This window comes from Tauraco erythrolophus, chromosome 3 (genome assembly GCF_009769465.1).
Source record: "Tauraco erythrolophus isolate bTauEry1 chromosome 3, bTauEry1.pri, whole genome shotgun sequence".
Classification (NCBI taxonomy): Eukaryota; Metazoa; Chordata; class Aves; order Musophagiformes; family Musophagidae; genus Tauraco; species Tauraco erythrolophus.
In genome coordinates this window covers 37980956-38003581 of record NC_141467.1, presented here as the reverse complement: position 1 = coordinate 38003581, position 22626 = coordinate 37980956, and the positions used below count along the sequence as shown (strand labels likewise).

The 22626-nt window shown below is 41.1% G+C and overlaps 2 protein-coding genes across 4 annotated transcripts; one reads left to right on the top strand and one right to left on the bottom strand.

Moving 5' to 3' along the window:
* Positions 1 to 38: 38 nt before the first annotated feature.
* Positions 39 to 6932, top strand: ACOT13 (acyl-CoA thioesterase 13). Its single transcript, XM_086609165.1, has 4 exons — positions 39 to 146; positions 3806 to 3990; positions 6202 to 6329; positions 6615 to 6932. Exons 1-4 carry the CDS (start codon positions 66 to 68, stop codon positions 6821 to 6823), a joined length of 603 nt encoding a protein of 200 aa, XP_086465291.1. The 5' UTR covers positions 39 to 65; the 3' UTR covers positions 6824 to 6932.
* Positions 6933 to 14166: 7234 nt separating this feature from the next.
* On the bottom strand, positions 14167 to 22025 carry C3H6orf62 (chromosome 3 C6orf62 homolog). Of its 3 annotated transcripts, XM_086608527.1 has the most exons (6): positions 19854 to 22025; positions 17707 to 17883; positions 17015 to 17137; positions 15986 to 16120; positions 15368 to 15448; positions 14167 to 15244 (listed from the first exon to the last, which is right to left on the bottom strand). In XM_086608527.1, the coding sequence occupies exons 1-6, from the start codon at positions 19980 to 19982 to the stop codon at positions 14921 to 14923; spliced, it is 969 nt and encodes a 322-aa protein (XP_086464653.1). In that variant the 5' UTR covers positions 19983 to 22025; the 3' UTR covers positions 14167 to 14920. The 3 variants fall into 3 exon arrangements, with proteins under 3 accessions (XP_086464653.1, XP_009991398.1, XP_086464654.1); XM_009993096.2 differs by having other exon boundaries at positions 15208 to 15448; XM_086608528.1 differs by lacking the exons at positions 14167 to 15244; positions 15368 to 15448 and adding an exon at positions 15565 to 15854.
* Positions 22026 to 22626: the final 601 nt, after the last annotated feature.

The window sequence follows — 22626 nt, the reverse complement described above, 5'->3', positions numbered from 1 at the left end:
TCCTCCCGCCGGGGTTGCCGTTCCGGGGCGCGGGCAGGCGGGCGGCTAACGGCAAGGTGGGCAGGATGGGGCCCACGGTGGAGAGCCTGAAGCAGGCCATGGCGTACATGGTGGAGTCGCAGGGCTTCGACCGGGTGCTGCGCAAGGTACGGGCGGGCCGCAGGACGAGGGCGGCTGGAGCGGGACACGGGGGGGCTTAACGGCGGCAGCGACCTCTGACCGGAGGGGCGGCGGTTCGCCCGAGGTGGGGCCGCTCGTTTGAAAACCGGTTTTTCCCCTCCCGGAATAAAAGGCTGAAGCAGGATGAGGCGCGTTTCCCTGCGCGCAGTCTTGCTGTCGGGGACTCGGGCGGGCAGCGGCGCGGCCGGCGGTGCCCCGGGCCGCCGGAGCCGGCGGTGGGTTCGCGCAACCCCGGCCGCGGTGAGGTGGCCGCGGCGCTGCGGGAGCCCGGCGGTGCCCGCCTGCCGCGGCTTTCCCCGGATTCGGGATCTCAGGGGTGTGTGGCCGTGATGGTAACACGCAGCAGAAAACACAGTTGTTATTAAATAACTCTTCGTATTCAGATACCAGAGCTGCCCTGCAGCTCCTCTCGGCAGACAAGGATCGTGCTGGCTAGCATTCCGTGGGTTATTTAGTAACTAGCGTTCTGCCCTTCCTGGGGCCTGTGGCTAAGCTGACTTTCAGGACTGTGAAATTATTAAATACATGATTGCTCTTCTCTTGTTTAAAAATTAAAAAAGGAGCTTGTTATAACATCTCACACTTCACCTTGAAGTCGGACTGAAAGCATAAGAACTTCAGGGCTTTGTAAGTTTCTAACAAGGCCTAGCATAAAGAAACGTATTTGACCAGTACAGCTCTAATGTAATGTTATGTTATGATCAAAAAAAGTTGAAATTACGTTACCGTGTCATGTTGTGTATTTTGGCATGTAGCAGTGTAGCTGCTGTGTTCTTGAACTCTCGTGAAGGAGTTTCAGTGTTCTCATTAAATTTTGCAACACTAGATTTCTGCATTTGATTTCTATTTATTTGCATAACCATGATATAACGCAAGAAGCACATGGAGCTGTTGGAGAGGGTCCAGAGGAGAGCCATGAAGATGATCTGAGGGCTGGAGCACCTTTCCTATGAAGACAAACTGAGAGAGTTGGGGCTCTTCAGCCTGGAGAAGAGAAGGCTCTGGGGAGGACTTCTAGCAGCCTTCCAGTACCTAAAGGGGGCCTACAAGAAACATGGAGAGGGATTTTTTTACAAGGGCATGTAGTGATAAGACAAGGGGCAATGGCTTTAAACTGAAAGAGGGGAGATTTTGATTAGATCTAAGGAAGAAATTTTTCACTCAGAGGGTGGTGAGGCACTGGAACAGGTTTCCCAGAGAAGTTGTGGCTGCTCCATCCCTGGCAGTGTTCAAGGCCAGGTTGGATGAGGCTTTGAGCAACCTGGTGTAGTGGAAGGTGTCCCTGCCCATGGCAGGGGGTCTGGAACTAGATGAACTTTGAGGTCCCTTCCAACCCAAACCATTCTATGATTCTATGACATGGAGAGATGCAATAAACATATCTAAGAAAAACAGGCATGTGAAAATTTGTGGTTTGCATTGTTGAGGAGCAAACCTAATACCAAAAGCAGTGCTTTCATTGGCACTCCGTCATGGATACATTTAATAGAAAGTAACTGTTTGCAAAGCAACTCTTACTGTTTTGTTTCCCCAAGACACTTCTGTCTTGTATACAAAAAGCATAAAGCTTTTAAGTTTCAGAAGCTCATTTGTTTATAAAAAGCCCAATTACTTCTTAGTCAGCTCTTCACTATAACTTTACTCTCCTTTACCTTAAAATCCTATTAAGTGGAGAATAAATGCAGTATTTCAGCTCACAAAGGTACCTGGCTGGAAGTGAGCCTTGGGAGACAAGCTCCTTACCTTGCTGTGGAATACTTTTTGACTTTTTCTGCCATCTCCTTCTACAATTATGATGCTATGAACCTAATCATAACAACAATAACAGTACAGTTTTGTTTCAATTTAAAGTATCTGCTGTTGCTCTGGGAGATACCTATAGCCATTTTTACTATAACTAAATATTACTCAAGATTTTTGCTGGAGAAGACAGGTTTTAGGCTGACACTTTTCAGCTGCAGTATTGGACTTAATTTCTGATTTAATTCCAGTGTGGCATCTACATAGGGCTTAACGACTGTGGGGTTTAAAGCCCTTTCTCCAAAGAGTCAGTGCATTGCAGTAGTGGCTGGAAGCCGAGGCAGCATACGGCTCACAGGGACAGACGCGTGGGAGGACAGGCACAGAAGGGCTGTGATAAGGGAAGTACTAACCAGCAGCCCTGGCTGTGTAAGTCCTGGGAAGTGTTCAAATACTGAACTATTTTCATCAAGGAGAGCAGGCAGCTAGTGCCAGATCACAGCAATGACAAATTAAACCAGATGCTTTCCTTGCCGTGCTGATGGATTGGAGCACTCCCTGATGGTAGCGGAAGCCATCTGCTCCCAGTGTCAAGCGTCAGTAAAGTCCTCGTTAGAAATTCTGTCAGAAATTTAGGCCTCCAGTCAGAGCAGTGCAGCATGCCTGGTTTAGGACTTGGGATTTTCATTGATCAAGGTGCTATTTTTATGTTAGGACCCTGCCTCAGTGGTTTCCCTCTGCTTAATTCCAGCTTTTTCCATTCGTAGGTAGACTGTGTACTACATCATCATTTATCTTAGTATTATTTCTCTGCAAAATTTGGATATATTTGGCCTATCAGAACAGGACTTTGGCTGAAACTGAGCTCTTACACTGTATTATAAATAAGCAATAGTGAAACTGGAGACATTCCAATCTTAATTCCTTTTAAGATTAGAAAGAATTAAGTCAACTCAGCTGATACAGTATGGAAACATGTAAGTTTAAAAAACAAACTTTGTAAAAAAAAAAAAAAACAAATTAGTAGAAACTACAATAAATATTATGCCCACATTTCACTTGTGGCAATCTAAAGGTACTTCAAAGTCTTAGTTGTAGGTGTAATATATATGCTGAACTTATCCCAGTTGTGCACCTGCTTTCAGATTTTGAATATAGTGCTACTTACTGAAGGAACTTGGAAAAAAATGATTTTACAATACTGAAATGCAGTAACTTCTTGGTCTCAAAAATGCAGCTTCTTGTGTTGGTTACAGAGGGAAGTGTAGTACCATAAATGTACTGTAATTTTCTATTTAACACCTATGGGCTGGAATATATGCAAGTCATGATGCTGTAATACAGTGTGATGCAGCCTTGGATACTTCTACCCCCAAGTATGAATTTCAGTTCAGGTAGGCCAATCTGATTGGCATTTCCAGTGCTCATTTCAAAATACTGATTTTTACTAAGGTTGCTCCAGTATAACGATTAATGAATTACTGTCAGTCTTGTTTCCATTTTGTGAGCTAACAAAGTACACACAGATAGAGCAGTTTTACGTTCTCTGTAATCTGGCTTTTCAGTCACAGATTAAAGCAAAAGGAAAGCTGAAGTAGAACTTTGTCTCCTAAGCAATTCCTGAGAGCATGGCAAGTATAAGTTTTGTTAAACTGTCGGTTTAAATACTTATCTGCACTAAAAATACAGATTTTTCTAAGGCAACTATCTTCTGCTCAAAATTTATGGAAATATCTAACATGACAGTTGAATTACTATTTTTTCCATCTTTTAATTCATCTCATGAGTCCAGAATTAAACAAGATTTAATTTCAGTTTGATTCAGAGTGGTATCAGGTGTTGGTACTGTTGTCAGTAAGCTTTTTATTCCTTTTTGGTTATACAGATGAAACTTCTTTCTGCAACTCCTGGAAAAATTGTTTGTGAAATGAAAGTAGAGGAGGAACATACAAATAGAGGTGGCACATTACACGGAGGTTTAACAGCCACGCTTGTGGATGTGGTGTCAACAGCAGCGTTGATGTACACAGAAAGAGGAGTGCCTGGGGTCAGTGTGGACATGAACATCACGTAGGTATCATCCACCATGTTTACCAGAACATATTAACTTTTCTTCCCCTAGCAAGGTATTGACTCCATTGTACCTCATTTCTGTGCTGTAGTACCCACTTAAAAAAGTTGTTGTCCTTGGTTTCAGAAGTCTTGTTTTGATAAACTAAGGGAGGGGACTGTATTTGGGGATATTGCCATTTAGTTGCAAAATTCAGGTTTGACTTTTGTAAGCATTTATTTGTTATAGGCATTTAAGAGATGGTACCCATTCATTCATAGAATGTAAAGGCATGTTGATAACATGGTAAATTTTAGTCTTATGAAATTGCTTCAACTTCTAGATTCACTTGTGAAGATATGTTAGAGTATGGCCTCAAACACTAAAATCTAGAGTAAGCACCTTTCTATAAACCCTTTTTTAGTATTAGTTCATAAAATGTTGAAACAGAAAAAATATTAAAAGAAGAAACTGTTGAGCTCTGTTGTATGCTCACACAGAGGGTAGATTACAGATTGAATCAGAATTTCTTAGTGGAGGAAGATTCCTTGCTCTAGGTAATTTAAAGGTAGATTTATCTTGAGAATAATTCTTCCTGTAATGCAAATTTAAAGCATAGTGTCTTTAAATAAAAAAAAAAACTTTTTCTGCAACTTTCTTTGATCATGCTATTATAGCTTGTCAGCTTTGCTTCATTACTTTTAATGAAGAGATTATGACTGATTGGAACTAAAGTGATCCTACTTGAAAAAACTGACACAGAGCATTATTTGGAAATTTGGAGAAGAAACAGAGCAAATTTGGAAAAGTAACTCCTCATGAAAACCATCTTAAAAAAAAAAAAAAAGCTTTAAAAGGGTGTGGACAGAGATCTGTATCTTTACCAGGTTTCCCTCCTTTCCCCCCAGCTCCTCCTGATTTCTCCACTGGGCTGGTGGGACTGGAGCATCTAATTAAGCTTTATACTGCCACTGTGATTACTAGGAAATTTCTGGAAATGAAAGCCTGAAATTCTCCTATGATTATGTTTTTTTCCCTACACTAGTGTAACAAGAGGCCAACATCTGCATTATTTACACCATCAAGCATGCCTATCCAATTACATAAGGGCTCAAATCTTAAGAGAGTGCTGTCTTTGGAGATGATCTAAAATGATTGAGTAGCATAACCTTTAGGAAATGTTATGTGAAGCAGTAATAATAGCTTTGTTTAACCCACACTACTGCTTTCATTAAACAAGTGATATTGGTTATCGAATACAAGACAAGTTTTTGCTTTTTGGGAAGGAGCTTTTTAAACGGTGGTCATGAGGAAGCTATTTCAGTAATGGAAAGAACAGAGGGAAACAGAAGCTTTTTTTTAAAGAAAAAAAAAAATCACAAGAGGAGCAGCAGCAGCCTCTGAGTATGAAATAAGGCTGAAACCCTGCCCCCTGTCAACTAATGGGGCTTGTGCTACATCAGCATTAGGCGTGACTGACATACTTTTGACATGGTGTCATGTATAAAAGTGGACTGGTTGATAAAATTTCTCATTAAGATTCATATCCAGCAATTATACATTCTTCTCTGTCACTCTAACATTTGAATATTGTTCCCTTGCCTCAGATCATGTTTGGATCATGTTCCTCCTAATTCTTTCCAGGCATTTTGCAGGAGAATTTCCTCCTGTTCCCTGGAGAGTGTTTTAAAAGCACACTCTCCTACTCATGTAAATAAAACCAGAGTTATCTAATGAATGGAAACAGCATTAAACCTGGGAAGTTTGAAGGCCTCCCAGATTTCCATGACTTTTCTCTGACCAGGGTATGGGAAGCAGTTAACCTGTGATTAGGTTCAATACAGAAATGACCTTCCAGAGCCTTTTTAACAAAGACATTTTGCAGCTGAACCAGCCATGATGCTTTAGAAAGGCATGAAACTGAACTTTTAACTGAGGGCTTCGATACCTAGTGATTTCTCTTCCAAAATGGACTTCTCCACAGAACCAAGCCTATGGGTTTCTTTCTGTCCTCCATTTTCTCAGAGAACTCTTACACTGAATTATCACTGCAATACTTAGAGGAACTCAAGGACTTTAGGAAGTGGGGATCTGCAAGCAGGTAGTTATAGAGATGTGTCTTTATTACTCACTTTTGCTAATTCCCCTCATGATAATCTAAAAATGCAGGAATATTCATGGATTTGTGCTCTGTACAGCCTCTTATCTGTTCATTTTGTTCTTCATTGAAGATACACTTCTGCTGCTAAGATTGGAGAAGAGATACTGATTACAGCTCAGATTTTGAAGCAAGGAAGAAATATTGCATTTGCCAGCGTGGATTTAACAAATAAGGCAACAGGAAAGTTAATTGCACAAGGTAGACATACAAAGTATGTAGGAAAGTAATATAAGAGTAATTTAAAAAATAATGTTGAGCCCAAGAATCCTACATAGAACAATGTTTTCATTTATGCAATAAGACATCACCTGACAAAGTTGTGATAGTCTATATAAAGTGAATTAGTCTGACTTCCATAATAAACGAACAAATTTCTTAATTACCATCAAAATTGTTACAAGTCTAAAATTATTGCCTATTTTGGGATGAACAACAGAGCATGATAGCATGGGGATGGACCTATTTTTTTTTTTTTTGGTCAAGATAGCAGAAGGAAAGAGCCTTTGGACCAGCCATATGGTTTAACAGCACACAGTGTTTTAAGAGATCTGTTTTCCTTGCCTGTCATTTCATCACGTGACAAAGCAACCCTGCCTTCAGGCCCATCACAGTCAAACACCACCATATATGCTTACAAACTAAACTACTTGTTCTGTAAGATGGTACTACGGAGCTTCTACAACATAGTGTGAAACTGGTTTGAAAGTGTAAAGCAGGCCAATACAGAATGTATTTTACTGATGCTGTTACAAATTCACAAGTATTCAATAAAGCTTTCTGAAACTACCTTTTAAAAGATTATTTAATAGTTTTGTAATCTCTTTACACTGAGTAAAAGCTTGCCAGCATGGAGTGGTTGAGAGAGGGAGTGGTGGCACCTTTGTATACGAATTCACCTGAGATTTCATCATCGTCTCCTTGCGATTCCTGAACGTGAAAATGCAGTTACATCATCAGGGCTTTTCACCTCTACGTACCTTAAGTTCTGGCTATATTTGTTTAAAAATCATCAGCTGAGAGTTAGAGATGTATCAAAATAAGTTTGGTGAGCCTTTTATCAGGCTAAGGCTGGCGACTGTCTGATTTGGGTTGAACATGGCAGAGTTGAGCTGCTATTCATCAGCTGAAGGGCTGGTCTCCTCATGCCCTGTTGTGGACAGGTTCAACTATGTTCTTCAAACCAACAACAAACAATCCCTGGCAAGGCTATCAGACTGTAATAAAAACAGTGATGCTACATAAGCAGTGCAAGTTTACATAAACCATGACCTTAGTTTTTCTTTTCTAGTGGAAGATTTGAAAAAGTTAATCTACACTGGTAAAGGGCATGCATAATTCTTTTTGTCATGGCAGTTGACTCATCTTCGGTGATTCGAATTTTGTGATTAAATGTGCAGTTAGGGCTTTTTTTTGTGCAGTGCTAGAACTAAAGAAATAATTTCCAATGAATTAAGTGACCTGTTCATGCAGATCGATTTTCAATATGAAGTTGAACAAGTTTACTAATATATCAGAAAACTTTCCAAAATGACTTTCAAAGAAGTGATAGAGCTGAGAACTTCCCCTTCAATGGACCTTCTCTTAAAAAAAATACCTACAGTGGGCTCAGGCTATCAGTATGTGTTTTTGTTCCAAGTTTGGAACAATTATTCATGGTAAATACATTCTCAACAAAAGGTTTTTCTCTGAGGCTCTCAGAAGTGTACATGGCTTACATGCCTCTGGCTAGTTGGACTTTTAATAGTAGCAGCCTCACTTCAGCAGTACATTTGTAGTGATCTTTCCCCTCAGTACTTGCACTCGTGCTTAGAATCACCCTTGAATCCCATTTATAGAAACACAATGCTTTACTAAAACATTTCTGAGAAGACACTTCACTACCAAGTTTGGTTTTGGTGGTTTTTTTGTGAGTTGTTTTTTTTTTAAAAAAAAAAAAATCTTTGCTCACCAGAACTATATATACTTAACTGGATTGAGTTGTTTCTCACTTTACAGCTTCCTCTGCCTAGAAATCAATTATGAGTCTTAAGCATCTCCACCTCCTCTCCAGTTACTAGGATAAGCAGACAGAGAAGACCTGTCATAGCATGTGGACACACCTAGTTGGGTTTAGCAATTGGGGTTCTGGTCATCTTCCTATTAACATGTTCTGGCATCTCCAATCATCTTTTTTCTCATTCTTAAGTTTACCGGTCTCCTTCCACAGGTTACCCATGTAGTGGAGTGCAAGAGGTGAAGGAAATACAAGCGAGGATTAAAATTGCTCCTCCAACTACTAAAAACTTACCTCCCTCACTGGAGTGATTTTGACTATTACCTGAAATAAAAGGCAGAGAGTAAGAATGAAGGAGGTATCAGATTCAAGTGCCATAAGATTCAGAACACTCCATGTGCTGGGGCGACTGTCCTTGTGTAACTATCCACTGCAATTTAACATGACTTCCTTCAAAGCTGGCTGCCTCAGGAACCTACCATAGTTAAGTGGTCTCATTCTATCACTTAGCATTCATCGTATCTACATAATTACAATTGAAATGTGCCCAGGCAAATTAAGAGTGGCAAACTTCAACATGGAAACAACAGTATCCTCCTGTTCTCATTCAAGCCTAGCAAGGACTGTTAAAGGCTGAGGGAAGCAGGAGATAAAAAAAATCTTCCTGAATTAACAAGTGAATTCTCTTCTCCCTTATAAGAGACTATTCAACACAGTATTTTAGTGCTGCCTAATTAAGGGAGCAACATCGTTAATGAGAGGGACATCATTAATATGCAGGCCAGTTATTTTAGAAGTGGTTCATTAAACTGATTATTTTAAGACAACCTTGGTTGTTATCCCTCCACCAGCAGCAGCATAACTGACCTCATAATTATATTTCACAATTTAACTTAGGCTTGGAGATGATCTTAGAAGGAATTGTCATCATTGACCTTGCTTAGTTTTGAGAGCAAACTGTCCAACATCAGACTTAATATTTCTAACTGTTTCTTAATGATTTCATTCTAAACTACATGTTGAAAAAAATCTGTATCTTACCTTAGCTGAGTCTGAAAGGAAGTAATGGAAAACGATCACTGAAATAAGGACAAACGGCACATGGTTCCACCTGGCATCAGAACAAACGGATCTGTGGGGTTGACCTGGTTCCATCACTGCAGATTTAGGCCTAATTCCCATACAAGCAAGCAAATAAAGTGACTTGATGAGATCATCTTGTGAGCCTTAATAGTGTACCAGATTACATTTCCAATAACTGACAGACATCTGTAAGCTCCATATTTTACAGCTGCAAATGAGACTGTCCCTCCTATATTGTGCTGGTTTAATTTTATTTTTTTTTTAAACATAACCAAACACCTGCACCATAATCCTTGACATCTAGAGGCCTGTCCTTAGGGAAGGCCATGCTTTTCACATAGCGGTACGTGACACATTGTAGAACGGCTTGTCTCTATCAGTGGAAGTCACTGCAGCTTTCCACTTTGTACAGGATCTTGCTCAGCCACGTTTCACCCTGGTTTCACACCGTTACTATTGCACAAACACATTCAGACTGACAGCAGGATATTTGCACCATGGCAGAACTGTGCATTACAGATCCCTTGAGGAAATGAGGAATCAGAACAGAATCCCATGGGTGTTTAAAACCAAGAGTCCAGATACTAATCAGGGCAAATACTGATCATCAATTAAGGTGCTGTGAGGAAAGATTTAGTCATTAATGATTCCAGCCTTCAGGAAGAAGCAACTCGTCAGTGATAAACTGGAGAGAGGAAAGCGTAAGGAAGGACGTCACTGCTGAAACAGGCATTGAACTATCAGGATTCCTTGTTAGTCTTTCAGGTTGAGCCACGTGTCACAGGGGTCTCACGGCTGAGCTGCTTCTCCTAGGTTACTCTGGCAATTTTTTACAAGCTAGTTCGTTTGCAATTCTCAAATTGGCAAGCATTACCACCTAAAGAGGATGGCAGGAGTAGGGAGAATTAGGCTGTTAAGTAACTGTTCTGAACAGCGGCTCAATTCTGTTCAGCTTCGTTGATCGGCTCTGAGCCACTGCCAGGGCATATGGAAGAATTTCCAACTGCATTTTATCACTAACCATTTTGGAATCTTCTCTATCTGCAGAAGTCATTTAGCCAGTAAAAAAAAAAAAAACAACCCTAAAACCTCTCCCTTACCTCACTGTCCACAGGAATGAAGAAAAAAGCACTTTGATTCCTGTTTTGCTACCTAAGAGTTCAGGGACAACACAGTGACCATTATTACCTTTGTGATTCTGTAGTGCATTCACTAAATGACTGCTGTTACCAGACCCCCTGGTCCCAAGCTACCATGGTTGTAGGATACTGCAGCATATACAGTTCTCACCTAAACCAGAGTAAATTACCTGCAAGCTCTAATCAAACAAGGCATTGACTATGCTCCAGAAGGGGGGGAGAAAAGAAAGGTCCTACTTTTGTTCACCAAAACAGTACCTGGGGCTGTACCACTGTAGTAAGATTCTGAATCTTTGATTTCTTTTGCTTAAAAGCAGTAGTTGCTTGAATAGTTTTTCAGGAGTCCAGAAAAGCAGCTTGTGGGTGCTCTACCGTACAGTAATTGCGCTCAAGAGACCTTTCCATATGTAAATCCTTTCCAAGCAGAACTAGGTCACAGATATCTTCAGCTCTAAAAAGCATTTCAGTCAGCCATGCAAAAGAGAAATTATGCTTGCGTATCGCTTAGCTTGCTTCAGTTCACCTGTGGAGCAGAGGTATCCTCCACAGCGTCAGCGCGGTACAGTCACAGCCTTGTGAACCCCCAGCTGCGGTGCGCAAGTCAGCAAACAGTACCGATGGACGGAACTGCCTTCTTGGTATTCCTGACAGCAGAGAGTTCAACACCACCACCACAAGGAAGATTTGAACACCAAACTAACACAAAGCACCCAGCTCCTGTGCACTACAGCAGGGAAAGAGCTCAGGGAACTTCCAGTGCCAGGGTGAGAGGCCTTCTGCACCTGAACCTTTTAACTCTCAGCCATGCTGAACTCCTGCAGCTAAGTGGAAGCAGCCTAGCAGGTACAGAAGACACCTGCAAGCTGAGGCCTTGCTCTCACACCACCAACAGGGCATCAAGTAGTGCAGGTGCAAACAAAGGCCAAACCTATACACAGAAACATCCTTTTTATTACTAAGGGACAAGTAATAACATTGGCCTTATGGTTTGGGAAAGAGTGGTTTCTATGTAAAGATTACTAAAATCAAAAAGTAGATTTGTTCCACAAAAGGAATTTAGAATAAACACCACTCAGGATAGTATCATTCCGAACATGCATGCTAAACTTTTTTTCTGTTGCAAAACATTATTATAGCCCTTTATCTCATTATTTCACTCCAGAAAGCTGTTCCAGGACCTACAGTAGTGTATACAGCTTCTGAACTTGCTGCTGCAATAAATGCAACAGTAAGAATGAGAGAAGCTTTTCCAGGCTAATAAAAGAAAATAGCAAGCAAGTAAACTCTCACCACGTCTATCTGCTTAGTGGATCATAGAATGGATTGCGTTAGAAGGGACCTTAAAGATCATATAGTCCCAACCCTCCTGCCATAAGCAGGGAGACCTTCCATTCAGAAGTCTTGTAGAGTTCACAAGGTGAGAGTACGTACAAGGAGCAGGACTTTGACACTTTTATCAGGTTTTAAAGTAATTATTAAACTAATATGTTATGACTTAATGTGTCAGCAAAAAGACAGTCATTCACAAGGACCAGAGCACCTACCTATAGAGAAGGCTGATCATCTGCTTGTTTTGTATTTTGCAAGTACAAATCAAGTAGGTCTTTTAGAGTTTTTTTTAAAAAGTCTATAAAATTTAAACTGGCAAAATTACCACCTTTCCACCAGTTTTGTTTTTAATAGGCTTAACATTTTGCTATGTAAAAAAAAAAAATCTTACTTGTAGCAAGAGACCAGGAGCCTGATCTAAAGCTTTCAATGCTCAAAGATGAGTTCCAGTTTGAGTAACCAATTTTTTTTTTTACAAGAAACACTGAACAATCCCAATGCATTTCTAGTACTTGACGTACCATTTAACACAGCAATTTTAGTGCAACAAAATAGCTTTTGAGAAGCGATATATGCTGAGACAGATGTGACAGAGCATCAACTGCAAACTAGCTACAGGCCTATTACGTTTGCCTATGCTTGTACAAGTAGTTCTGTCTGTCTTAACCATATTTTTGGTAACACTTGCAGAGCTGAAGCAGCTTGCAAAGCAAAAGGAAACTATACAGCCATGTCCAGGCTACGATATTTAAGAAATTTCTCATCTGGGAAGAAGAGAAAGAAATTTGTCATCTGGGAAGCACCTGACACAAGCTTCCCTCACTAGGCACTTCATTCAGATCCAAGAGATTTAATGGGCCTCTACCTACTTCATTTTGCTGCCTCCACACTTAACTCCTGCCCCATTCGCACTTGCCGAGTTCACATGACAAATCCTTAAGCAATAGCCTGGTAAAGCTCCCATACTCAGGTGAGATACTGAGCATATTTCAATTCTTGGTATTGGCACATCCAACAGAGCCATACAAATAGCTCACAGGCAGGAACCAAAATCTTTGGGTTATAAGAGAGCCCTTTTTGATTTACAAACAGCTCCACTGAACAATCTAGGCTTACAGAGTCACAAACTGTCCTTTGTAAACATTAGTTTTGTGAGATAAAACCTACACTTTGAAGTTAAGAAAGCCTACCGAAAAGCCACTGAGCTGATATAAAGAGGGCCTGAAGCCAAAAGCTAATTGTGAACTGCTTCCATTCACTTCTGAAGGGCATTTTGCTGAAGAATATTCTGAGATTGAACTAGAAGCTCCATTGAGGAAGAGCCAGACAACCTCAAGTTTAATCTTTTCCCTCGAAAGTCATCCTTGTTTAGGTGGAGATAGAGATGCCTTCCAAAGACACCAAATGATTTAAGAACAAACTCTCATAGAACAAACTCTCATACGCTCCCCGAGATTGTCATGCTCTGAAGCCTATTGTTCTCTCTTTATCTTTTTTGCCCCCATCACATACACAATGCAGACGGCTATCAACCTGATCTGATAGCACAGTAGAAGCATAACATTTTTTTAGCTGGACAGAATAGACCACATTTCACAGAATTAGTATTACACAGCTGTGTTCTCCCAAGAAAGCACAATAACTCTGGGATCACTGTCATGAACAACAAATGGGTAGCCTGTGCATCTTATGCATCCCATCCAAAACTAAAAAAGCTATTAAACTGAAGACATTGTTCTCTGCAATACACAGAATTAAAGTTAAGGATCACACAGAAAACATTGTACACAGCCACTCAGGCCAACATCCTGAGGCTTCTTTTAAGAGAAAGCAGAATGCAGAAAAACAAAATTCCTAATACAAGAACTACTAAGTCTTTTGCTTTGCTAACCAAGGTAATGATGAGCACATTCTCACTACTGTGAGATGATGTCCAAAAGGACAAACGAAGCAGCAGCAAAAGGACTGCATCTAGGACGCAAAATCCAAACTCATGAAACTTGGATCGTTCAAGACCTTACAAAAACCTATCTCAAGCTTCATGTGGACACCCGGTATTATGTCTTACAGGCCATTCAAGGACGAGGCACTTCAAATTTAGCTGGGAAATTTTATGTACTATTAGCAGGCACACTGGTTACTAAATATTCTAGAAAGTCTTACCTTTCTATAGAGCGGCATTTTCAAGGTATTGCTTTGTAACTTAAGGCATTTATTAACATGAAGTTGGAGCTTTCAGGTGTGTTTTTCTAGGGTGCTCCTGTTTAACCTGTAGGACCTTATGACCAAAGAACTAAAACATTATTTCTGACAGCTACTTTTCAAAACAAATGTATCATCCACATATGTAGGAACACCTTTGCCACTAAACTTTGTTAATCTCAGTACCATTTTACAGTCTGTACGTTTTCAGTGTTTGCAATGGGTGACACCGTCAAGATGCAAGACACTACTAAAATTCAATTCATAGGATTTCCATAAATACAACCAGTCATCTTTCACCTAATTTATTTAAGTTCCAATTTTTTCAAATTCCAAACAAAAGCTAAATACAAGTTTTAAACAGGTAAGCACTAGTTTTATCCAAAGGGAGCAGGCTTATGCAGTTTTACTCCAGTAAAATACTCAACCCTTAAGCAGAGCCTTCTGTCATCAGAACTATACAGTAGTCTTCCTTTTATCATTGCACAATCTTAAAGTGTTCTGTCAGAACCAACTTTTGACACTCCAAACACTATTTTACATTGTTTTATAATGTCTATTCCAAAAGAAAAAAAACCTCTATGGGTTTTCCATAAGAAATGTTTTAAAAACCAGTATTTCCTGCACAGTTCACCTGCAAGTTTACAAGTCTCAACTCTCAAGAAAAAATAATCCTCTACCAACATTGTTTCTGCAGCTATTATTTTACTTTATTTTTAGCTGCTTTAGCTACTTCAGACTCCGGGTCTGCCTCATCTGTATAAATGCATTCAACTCAAAAGAATGCTTTCATACAGTTATACAGCAACTTGGGGAAAGAGATCCAAAACAAAAGTGCCAGTAAACTTAAGACATGGCCCAGCAAAATAAAAGAGGCAAAAAATGCCTACACATTAAATGAGATGCTTTTTTTTAAAGAAAGATTTCTTTCCCACATTTACTTCCTATTGTAATAGCCACTTCTCTGTTCATTAAAATGAATGATAGTGCTCTTCGATACAATCATTAACAGCAAAGCTGTAAGGCTTTTATACCCGTTACATTCACTTCTCACCCTCCAAATACTGATGGTTAACATTAAAGATGTAAGGGGGTATGACCAGCACAAATGGGAACACCACCACAAATGACCACCTTGTGCTTTTGGATACATTTGTTTCAGTGTACAGTCCCTTCATTTCACATTTTAGTAAGATGCTGATGCAGTGCAGAAGCGTGCAGAGCATCCTCTCTTTCACAAGGTCCATGCAGAAAACATCTAAAAAAAATTGTAAAGTTCTGAGATACAAATGACAAAAAAAAAATCCAGGATGATCAAGTTTCACAACGTATAGTGTTCTGAACATGAGTCCATTTTCTTCTAAATCCTGAAAGAATAAAGTGGTGAGGAAAGTGAAAATCCACTGCTGCATTCTGTGATCTTCCCCATTTTGCTGGCCAGTACCTTAATCTGGCATGTAAGGACAGAGGTGATCCTCTATGGTACCAACCGTCCAGTGAGTGAGCTGCTCCTGTGGCAGGTACAGGCAGATGCTGCATAACTTGAAGATTGTAGCCTTGTTTTTTGGAGTCTAGAGGCAAAGAAAACCCAAAGAAAAGCCATTAAACATGGAAGCTAACTCAAGACTAATAGGTAAACCTCAGCAAATTATTGGCTTGCTGTTGGGTGTGGAGGAACATGGACATTTAAAGCCACTATTTCATCCATATAAACAGTCTGAACTCAAAATCAGTTCGCAACCTCTAATGCCTAAAATATTTTCTCTATTCTGTTCATCCTTCACTTGAATAATTTCTGCAGTATCACCCAAATTAAGCCAGTGTTTAACTTTTCCCAAACACTTTAGTCTATTTTAGAACTTAATGTAACTTTTAATACAAGAACATTAAATTAATTCTATGTGAACACACCTGTGGCCAGTAGCCAGTTTTAGCATGCATCAGTCCTATTTATAGCATAAGCTTCCTCTGAAACTGCTGAAATGCAAGCATGAACACATGATCAATTTCTCTACTTGAGTATTTCGCAATAAACTCACTGATGTTCCCAAGAAGAAAAAGCATTTTGTGATTAAAATACATCTGTTAGAAGGACAAAATAAGCTTACCTGCAAGTGCTGTCTGTCAATGAAGAGAAACACTGACTGGTTAGGGTTGTTGACAACAATTCCAGTCTTGTCCTTTCGGCTCAGAACATGCAGAAACTGTTTTTCATAGTCACCATGATGAAATTCAAACTTGGCCTGTGTTGTGTGAGGGAGGGCAATAAAGTATTTATTAAGCTAAAGCTCACATTTAAACCAATTAATTTCCTTCAATCTGGTGCTTTACAACTACTTTGGTTTCTTTCCTTGTCTCATCTATGAAAAACAGAAACTGGGGACCACAGTGATGACTACACGCTTGAGTCTTGGCATAATTTAAAGAACTCACTAGATTCATTCTGCCAAGACAGACAGTAGTCATTGCAATCACATATTAACAATTCAAAGGTACAACTTTAACTGCATATATAAAACCAGGTTTAGCTTGTTCTGTCAGAACATCCCTATGCATCAACAATACAGCACATCTCCTTCAGCAGCTTACTATTTTATGTATTTCCTGTGCTGGTTCTGCAATAACATTGTTCAAAAATCTGAATGTAAACAGCTAAAGCTGGCTACTGAAAAAAATAGTCTAAGACAGTTGAAATTTATTTCAAAGTAAAATTATAATGCAAAAATTCCATCCATCTCAGATCCTCTTCCGTCTTACAAAATACAGCAAGTTGGGATACTCACAGAACCCTTAACGACACCACCACATTTTGACAAAGGTTCAACTGTACTATGAGTCACATCTAATCCACTTCTACAAATACTAACATGATATTTGTATTTATACATACATGTAATTTGCAAAAGGTCCTTCAGACACTTAAATTTTAGAAGTGCTAATATAACAGTGCACAAAGACAGGAAGTAGAATTTGGCATTCAAAACACTGACTGCTCTATAAATAAAAACAGCCAACATACTTTCTAACATCCACATAAGTCACGCACCTTACCAACTTATTAGTTAAGAAGAGAGAGTACTTATCTTGCCCTCCAGGTTTAAATTACCTACTGAAGTGAAAAAAACAACAACTCATACCTGTACAGGCCTAAAGGGTTCTTCGGATCCCTTCCACCGAGAAAACAGGAGACAGACTATCTTCTCAATATCATTACGAGGCCAAAGAATGAAGTCCATCTCCTGGGTACAGCCGATCACATCCTGTAAGTAGTAAAGTTCTGTACTTACATTCCCTGCATTAGTCAAGGGTACAGATAAACAACTTATCTACACAGCACATAATTCAAGGGTGGTACTTATTACCATGTTTGTGTAATTTTCCATTTGTACTATTCATAGCGCAACTGAAGGCTTCCTTGCCTTCCACTGAGCATCCAGTTAATACGAATTTCAACTTTAAGAAAACATTAGCAAAGACTGTCTATTTTCCAACATTCATAAAACAAAACCACTTAGTTGTACAGCAAGAGCTGTTTCAAGAATTAACACATGGCTACTAAAGGACAAGGAGAGCAAGAAGATACCATTCCCAAGGCATATTTGAATGAGACAAACAAAAGGTAAAGCTTGAGCACTACATATTTAAACAGAATTTCAGAATACATATATTGTTACTCTTCAAACTAGACCCCATAAACACATGCCCTCAGAATCCTTGTGCAGCAGAAGAGCTGAGCATAAGAACAGCAGGATTAACCTTAACATTCACAAAGAAAAGCAAAAGTGTTGAAAACAAACTAAAATTCAGCAAGCACAAACAGTAACTTTACCCTGCGCATAGACTGGTAGCGGGGTGCATGAAGCTGTACAACATCCTTCTGCAGAAGCTCTAAGGAACTTTCCAAAGAATAGCTGGAATCCCGCACACCTTTCAGGATATTTTCTTCATAATTATTGGTCATGACTGGTATCACTTCAGACACTTCAAAAAGCGCTGACTTTTTCTTCTAAAAAAAAAGCAGAGGTTACATTAAGATTACAATCCTTTTTAGGAAATTACAGACAATAGCTTATTTCAGAATTTGTGATTTTCTATTAGTATTCATGTATAAAGTGCACACCACAGAAATTAGGGCTTTGACACAAACCACACTAAAATTTACAGACATAAAGTTTTATAAATTAAACGGAATCTGTCCAATAACTTTTTTTAAAGAAAACTGAAAATGCTTTTGTAGTCTCCAAAGATGCAGATTTACATGCCAATCTTGCAAACATAAAGCTGTACCTAAACACTAAAAGGACTGCCCTTTCATCATGCAGAATACATGACTTTGGGCTGACCAAGAGCCCTCTGCAAGCTTCTCTTCACAAATCAAGTAATCCTTTTTATTTTTTTTCCCCTCCCTTTGCAATACTTCGAAGTTGACCTTTTATGAAAAGTGAAGTCTTTCAGTGCCACATTTGGTAACAGTGGGTGATAAAGATCTAATCTGAAGTTAGCTACAAGTCATGACCTTCTCAAAGAAGGATCATTTTCATTTGCTAGATAACTTTTATACTCAATATAAATATTTCAGTATCTCTCAAGCAAGGCCAAAACATTATGGCAAATTTGGAAGAACAGCTTTTGCTGTACAAAATCATTTAAAGTTGTAAGTCTGCTTCTAACACCTTTCTTACAGCTCATGAGAAGTCTTGACCTATTTAAGAACTACATAACAGAGAAAGCACATTTTACCAAATAACCCTCCACATCCCCAACCAGAACACACACAACAGGCAACTATGTGCTGACCAAGCTAGGCTGAGCTAAACTCCTACTTTAAGAAAACTGGTGCTGGATGGACATCTTCAGTTCACTGTGATAGAAGTAAATTTCATAGGACTTAAAACAGGTGTTTGCAACAAATTTCTACAAACCCACCATCAAGCATTACGAATGCTCCAACTAAAACCACAAAAGTCGTATCATCTAAGAAAAACTAATTGTTACCACTGCTTAAACATTCATACTGTTCTTTATTACTGTGAGACAGTACCAAGAAATTATGTCCCGCTATATCCATCTCTGTTTACAGTACAACTGATGAAAGATAGATTGAACTTAGGAATTTTAAGGAAACTTTTCAACTGAAGTTCAAAGAACAGTCTTCATTTAAAAACACGTAACTATTACACCAAATGCAAAAACTATACGTTTGAGGGCATTAAACAATTTCAGTGCCCGTCTACATGCATTTCCTCCATCACGTACTCAGTTGCCATTTGCTTCTATGTTCACTTCCTCATTTGTTCAGCACGCTCACTCACTATAAGCACCTACTTTTCTTCGCCTTCTGTGGACAGAGACTCTCCTACAATTCTGGGTCTATATTTAGCTTTAGCAACACCATCAGGCTCCCCACCCTGGCCCAGACACACAGCATCCAGCAGCAGAAGACAAGGCAGCCAAGCAAATGAACTTTCTCTCTTCCCTCCTTGTTCCCTTTCAAAATGGTAGCAGCAGTTTCACACACGCCTGTACAGTTGGGCCATTTCAATACTGCATTTTGCAACTCCTCCCGTTGAACTGCCAGGTTCTCCCTTCTGCTTTATCCAGAGAAACACAGTAACTTTAGCCAAGTCTCCCTTCTCAACTCAACTGTTCACAGCCAACAATTATGCAATCCAGACCCCAATTAGGCTTAACGAATTGACAAATATTTACCCAATACAGAAGTTACCAAGTAATCATTTAGTGAGGCACTGGCACCCTCTCCATTACAAAACTACAAACATATGAAAAGCCAAAATCGACAAACGTGAACTAAGTAAATATTACAGGAATTGACAATTTAAAAAAATGTTAAAAAGTCAACGGAATCTATTAAGGATAAACTATAAGATGCAATTAGGCAGCAAGACTTTGCATAGTATAGTTAACATGCACTGCAACAGACAGAACAGTAAGTGAGAAACATTAAAACCAAGTTACCTTGTCTTTGAACACAAAGGCAATGTACATCTTGAAGTCAAACTGGTCAGCTAAAGATTCTTTTTTCTTTCTAAGCTGAGCACGAAGTCTGTTCAGAGCTTGTTTCTTCCGGGAGTTTGGGTCCCCCATTTTGTAATACAGGTGGTACTAAAGCCTTTGGAAACTGTAGCTAAACTATGGGCACCTTTTCATAAGACTCAAGTACAACAGAAACAAGTCGTTTTATTCCTGCTAATACGATTGAACAGATAAAACACGACTGTAACCCAAAACCGCACCTCAGGCAATATTTTACGAGAATGTCGTATCGGAGGGGTCAAGAAACAAAGTAAGTAGTTGTCCAGCCATAGCTGGACAAAAGGTTTTACAATAAACCAAGAAAAAAACCCTAACAATTTTGGAAAAAAAAATAAATTTGAACAGTTTAGCTGCAGGAATAAGTGGGTAAGAATGAAAAAAAACCCCAAACAAATCTTATCACAATTTATGCGTACAATAAAAAGCAACTGGCACAAGCCCAATCCATGGGGGGGTACTTTTGCTCTGCTTACAAAAAAAAAATTAAGCTGAAATTACAAATTGTGTTATACCCCAGCCAGATTCATGACTCTACTGATTATTATTCTCAGCTTTCCACTATTGCTATGTTGCCTTTTTTTTTTCTTTAGAATTATTACGCTTGGTGGAGAGCAGAGAAAAGAGTGCAAAGGAGGAGCGCACATCCTGGGAGATATGAGATTTCTCTGCCAACAACAACAAAATCAACTACAGACAACGCAGTGTTGGTTTGCAGAGGAGCAAAGGGAAAAAACAGCGGAGTCATTTCTAACTTCATCCTGCTCATCACTGCCCTGAGGCTACTGCTGCCAAAGAGAAGGGGGATCATGATGGCCGTAGACGAGGGGCGGACAGGGGTTCAAGGGACAGTATTATCTCACCTAGAGACCAAAACCCAAACAGTGCCCCAAAGCCGGGCTCCTTACCAGAGGAAGAGCCCTACATCCCCCAACACCTCACACACTCCCTGGGCTGCTGATCCCCCGGGGATCCTTCTCTCTCTGCTGCTGCTGCGCTCCACAGCGAGCACGGTTAGCCGAGGCTGTGCATGGCCAATACCTTTCGCTTCTCCTTAGACCTCGCTCTGCACAAGGCGGCAGAGGCTGCAGCGGGCAGCCTGTGCCCAGGGCAGCGGGACACCCACAGTAGCACAGCGTCTCCCCTCTCACTTCATGGTCACGCCTTAGAAAGCATGGAGAGTTTTGCTCCTGCTTTTCTCGCAAAACAGGTTTTTGGTGTCAAAATTTTTGCGAGTTTTTTTTTTTTTTAATTGCACGTCTAAGTTGCAATTTTAAACCTCTAAAACAGCCTCCCCCCAAAAATCAAATCCCCAATTATCAGGTTATTTTCTTCCTCTCTCCAGACATTTTCCCCCCCCAGGCGTTTGATTAGTCGGGGTTAAAAGTTTTTAGGTTAGCAAATCTGTCGGACCAGATTAAGAAGAGGGGAAAAACTATTCCCCCCTCCTGACAAAAAAAAAAAAAGAAAGAAAAACAAAAAAGAACCCCTCCCAAAACTTCCCCCCCACTGAAGCAAGAGACTGAGAGACTCAGACAAGAGACCGAGACCGTGGCCCGCTCGCTACCCGCAGCCGGCGGGCGCAGGAGGAGCAGTGGAGGCGGCGGCGCTGCTAGCAGCACGGAGAGGAGCCATGTCAAGATAAAACCACGAAGCCGCGGAGCCCCCCCATCCCTGCCGCAGTGGACACGGTGACCGGGCCGCCCGCTCTGCCGCTGCTCAGCCCCAACCTGGTCCCCATAGTCTAGCTCAGCGCCCCGGTGCCGGGGAGGGGGGAAATGGTGGCGGAGAGAGCACGAGGAGAAAGAGGAAGAGGCGACGGCGGTGGCAGCAGCGGAAGAAGGAGGAGGAGACGGCGGCGGGTCTCTGCGCTAGTGGCTCCTACGGAGGGCGGCGGGCATAGAGGTCCCGGAGCGGCGGCGGAGGACGGCCAGGAGAAAGTTGAAAGGACTGAGGAGAGCCTCTCTTCGCCCAGGCAGCCCCAGGACGTCCTCGAAGACGACGGCGAGAGCGAGCGCAAGCGCCTCGGTCTGCGCTTGTGCCTTAGAACGGGAGCGAGCGCGGAGAAGAGCTGCGCGATCAGGACCCACCACTCAAAATGGCAGCGCCTGAGTCACACAGGCGCCGCCCTGCCCGCACTGCGCAAGCGCGCCCTGACGGCGCGCACCAAGCGCTCGGCGCCCCGGGAGGTGACAGAACATTTTGCTCTGGGTAGGAAGGCTCAGCGGTAACTTCGCTAGCCACGGACACTCTTTTTTTCTGGCGAGAAAAATAAGAGAGTAAGACAGCAGCAGAGCATCTCCGAGCCGCCGCCACGCCAAAAATCCGAGTCGCACTTCCCTGCTTGTCCTCCCCCCACACTGTCATGCCCTGTATCACCGCCCTCGTGCCCCACGTGATGTTGAGGGGGGCACAGCCCGTGGGACGGGGACCCGGATGGGGTTGCTCAATGCCGTTCTGAGAAGGGCGAGGGGGGGGTGGGCAGGGTGGTTGGGGCTGGAAGGCGAAGCGGGAGGAAGGGAACGCCATCCCCCCTGCCCTGCCTGACGTGGCATCTGCCCGGGGCAGCGCTCCCTTCTCCGCGACAAACGGCCCTTTCCCAAATTCAGGCGTTTCGTCCCGCGTCCGGGTTCCGTCTTACGTGAAGGGAATACTTAACGTGTTTCATCCTTAAGAGTCGCAGTGTATGTATTGGGAA

Excerpts from the sequence above, each read along its gene's own strand:
- ACOT13 (XM_086609165.1), top strand. The coding sequence starts at position 66 with ATGGGGCCCACGGTGGAGAGCCTGAAGCAGGCCATGGCGTACATGGTG. Across the intron at positions 147-3,805 it reads TCGACCGGGTGCTGCGCAAG|ATGAAACTTCTTTCTGCAAC; the intron begins GTACGGGCGGGC and ends TTGGTTATACAG. Across the intron at positions 3,991-6,201 it reads AGTGTGGACATGAACATCAC|ATACACTTCTGCTGCTAAGA; the intron begins GTAGGTATCATC and ends TCTTCATTGAAG.
- C3H6orf62 (XM_086608527.1), bottom strand. The coding sequence starts at position 19,982 with ATGGGGGACCCAAACTCCCGGAAGAAACAAGCTCTGAACAGACTTCGT. Across the intron at positions 16,121-17,014 it reads AACCCTTTAGGCCTGTACAG|GCCAAGTTTGAATTTCATCA; the intron begins GTATGAGTTGTT and ends CACACAACACAG. Across the intron at positions 15,449-15,985 it reads TTGACAGACAGCACTTGCAG|ACTCCAAAAAACAAGGCTAC; the intron begins GTAAGCTTATTT and ends CTTTGCCTCTAG.